The 1,831-nt window shown below is 59.7% G+C and overlaps 1 protein-coding gene across 1 annotated transcript in view; it reads left to right on the top strand.

Annotated features, from left to right (window-relative positions):
- BARHL2 (BarH like homeobox 2) overlaps window positions 1-364 on the top strand; it is a 3,037-nt gene extending 2,673 nt beyond the window's left edge. The window contains exon 2 of the mRNA XM_085303723.1: window positions 18-364. Within this exon, the coding sequence (XP_085159849.1) occupies window positions 18-364 (347 nt within the window). The remainder of the gene's footprint in view (window positions 1-17) is intronic.
- The last annotated feature ends 1,467 nt before the right edge of the window (window positions 365-1,831 follow it).

Here is a 1,831-nt window from a genome sequence, read left to right as displayed (position 1 = left end):
CGTGGCGTCGCGGGGTCGCTCTGCAGCCGCTTCTTGGTCTCCCCCCGGCAGGACGAAGTGGAAGCGGCAGACGGCGGTAGGACTGGAGCTGCTGGCCGAGGCCGGGAACTACTCGGCGCTGCAGAGGATGTTCCCTTCGCCCTATTTCTACCACCCCAGCCTGCTGGGCAGCATGGACAGCACGACGGCGGCCGCGGCGGCCGCGGCCATGTACAGCAGCATGTACCGGACTCCCCCCGCGCCGCACCCCCAGCTCCAGCGGCCGCTGGTGCCGCGGGTGCTCATCCACGGGCTGGAGCCCGGCGGGCAGCCGGCCCTCAACCCCTTGGGCAACCCCATGCCCGGCACCCCGCACCCCCGGTGAGACGGCACCGCGGTCCCCGCGACGAGCCCTTCCCCTCCCCGTCCCCAAACGAGCCCCAGCACCGCAGAGAAGGAACCGAGGGGAAGCCAAGGGGCAGGAGCTTCTGCAGGCAGCCAGCAGCCACCGGAGGAGGCGATCAGTCAGAGCAGGGACTCTTGAACCGTGAACCCCGAGCCGAGCCCGTAAGTGAAACGACCACACGCGGGGGAACACGGGCAGAGCCGCGGGGCGACGCCGGCGGCCGCAGCCCCTGCGAGACAGGACTTAGGTCTCGGAGAGAAAGAGGGAGAGAGAGAGAGAGGGAGCGGGAGCCAGCCCGAGAGACTAAAGACTTGTGAGGACAGAGGGAATGAGAGAGCCTCGCCCCCCTCGCCCGTCGGAGAAGACCGGGGGAACGGAGAACTTTGCACTGATTTTTCTCATGACATTTTTTTTCTTATTGAAAAGTGGCATGCTCCCTAATGCGAACAGAATTGTACAGACCGAGTGCTGAGTGCTATATCATATTTATTATATGTTGTCCAGAAAAAAAATTCACTTCTATACGTTAGTTTAAAACGAACGAACGTGATTTCTCCCCTCTCCCTTTTCATGTCTTTTTGGATTCAGTAAAATAAATGCTTAGATGACAAAATATAGATTTTTTGTGACTGAAAAAATACAGGGAAAAAAAGGATAAAAAAAAAGAAATAAACTTTATCTTTTTTTAACAAACGTGGAAATTCAAGGTAGCTAATTTTCCCGGTGACGAGAATGCAAGAAATTCGGAGTAGAAAAGACAAACGCCACTTTTTTCCTTAATGTCGTTTTTTTCATAATCCGTGAAAGGGRAAAAAATCATTTATATTTTAAAGGAAAAACATTTTCCTCCTCCCCAGGTGCAGTGCCCCTCGACGTTATTGTAGGCACCTGGGAAGGGCGGCGGTGGGTTTCCCCCGGGAAGCTGGCGGGGAGCGGCGGCGCTCCGGGCTGGCTCCGGCCCGCGGGGCGGCTGCGGCGGGGCCGTGCCGTGCCGAGCCGAGCCGAGCCTGGGGGCCAGCCCCGGCCTGGCAGCTGTTCCCCCGCGCCCCGGGCCGCACCGAGCTGGGACAGACAACGAGCGCCGGCGCTCGGGGTGAGTAACGAGGGGAAGGAGCCAGGGAGGGCAGGGGGATCCCGGCAGACACCGAGCTCCGAACCCCGCCGCCGCTTTGATCTGTGTTACTGTTCCCCCCTCCGCTGTCACTTTCCGTCTTTAACGGGCCCGGCGCGGTGCGCGGAGCCGCGCGGTCCCGCGGGGATGGGGAGGGGRTCGGCTCACGGGTCGAGGCTGGGGGCTGCAACCCTCCACTGGCCTCCGGGGACAGCTCTGGCCCCAGCCTTTGGAGGGGAACACCTCCCCCCCCGCCCTGCGAAATTAGAAAGTTATACAGCAATTACCTATAAAACATTCATAAAGTCCAATATTATCTTCCCCTCTGAGGGTTT

The sequence above is a fragment of the Rhea americana genome, unplaced genomic scaffold, assembly GCF_003343005.1.
Source record: "Rhea americana isolate MKP2758 unplaced genomic scaffold, rheAme1 scaffold_2, whole genome shotgun sequence".
Taxonomy (NCBI): Eukaryota; Metazoa; Chordata; class Aves; order Rheiformes; family Rheidae; genus Rhea; species Rhea americana.
Note: the sequence above shows the minus strand (reverse complement) of the source record. Positions and strands in the feature narration are given on the sequence as shown.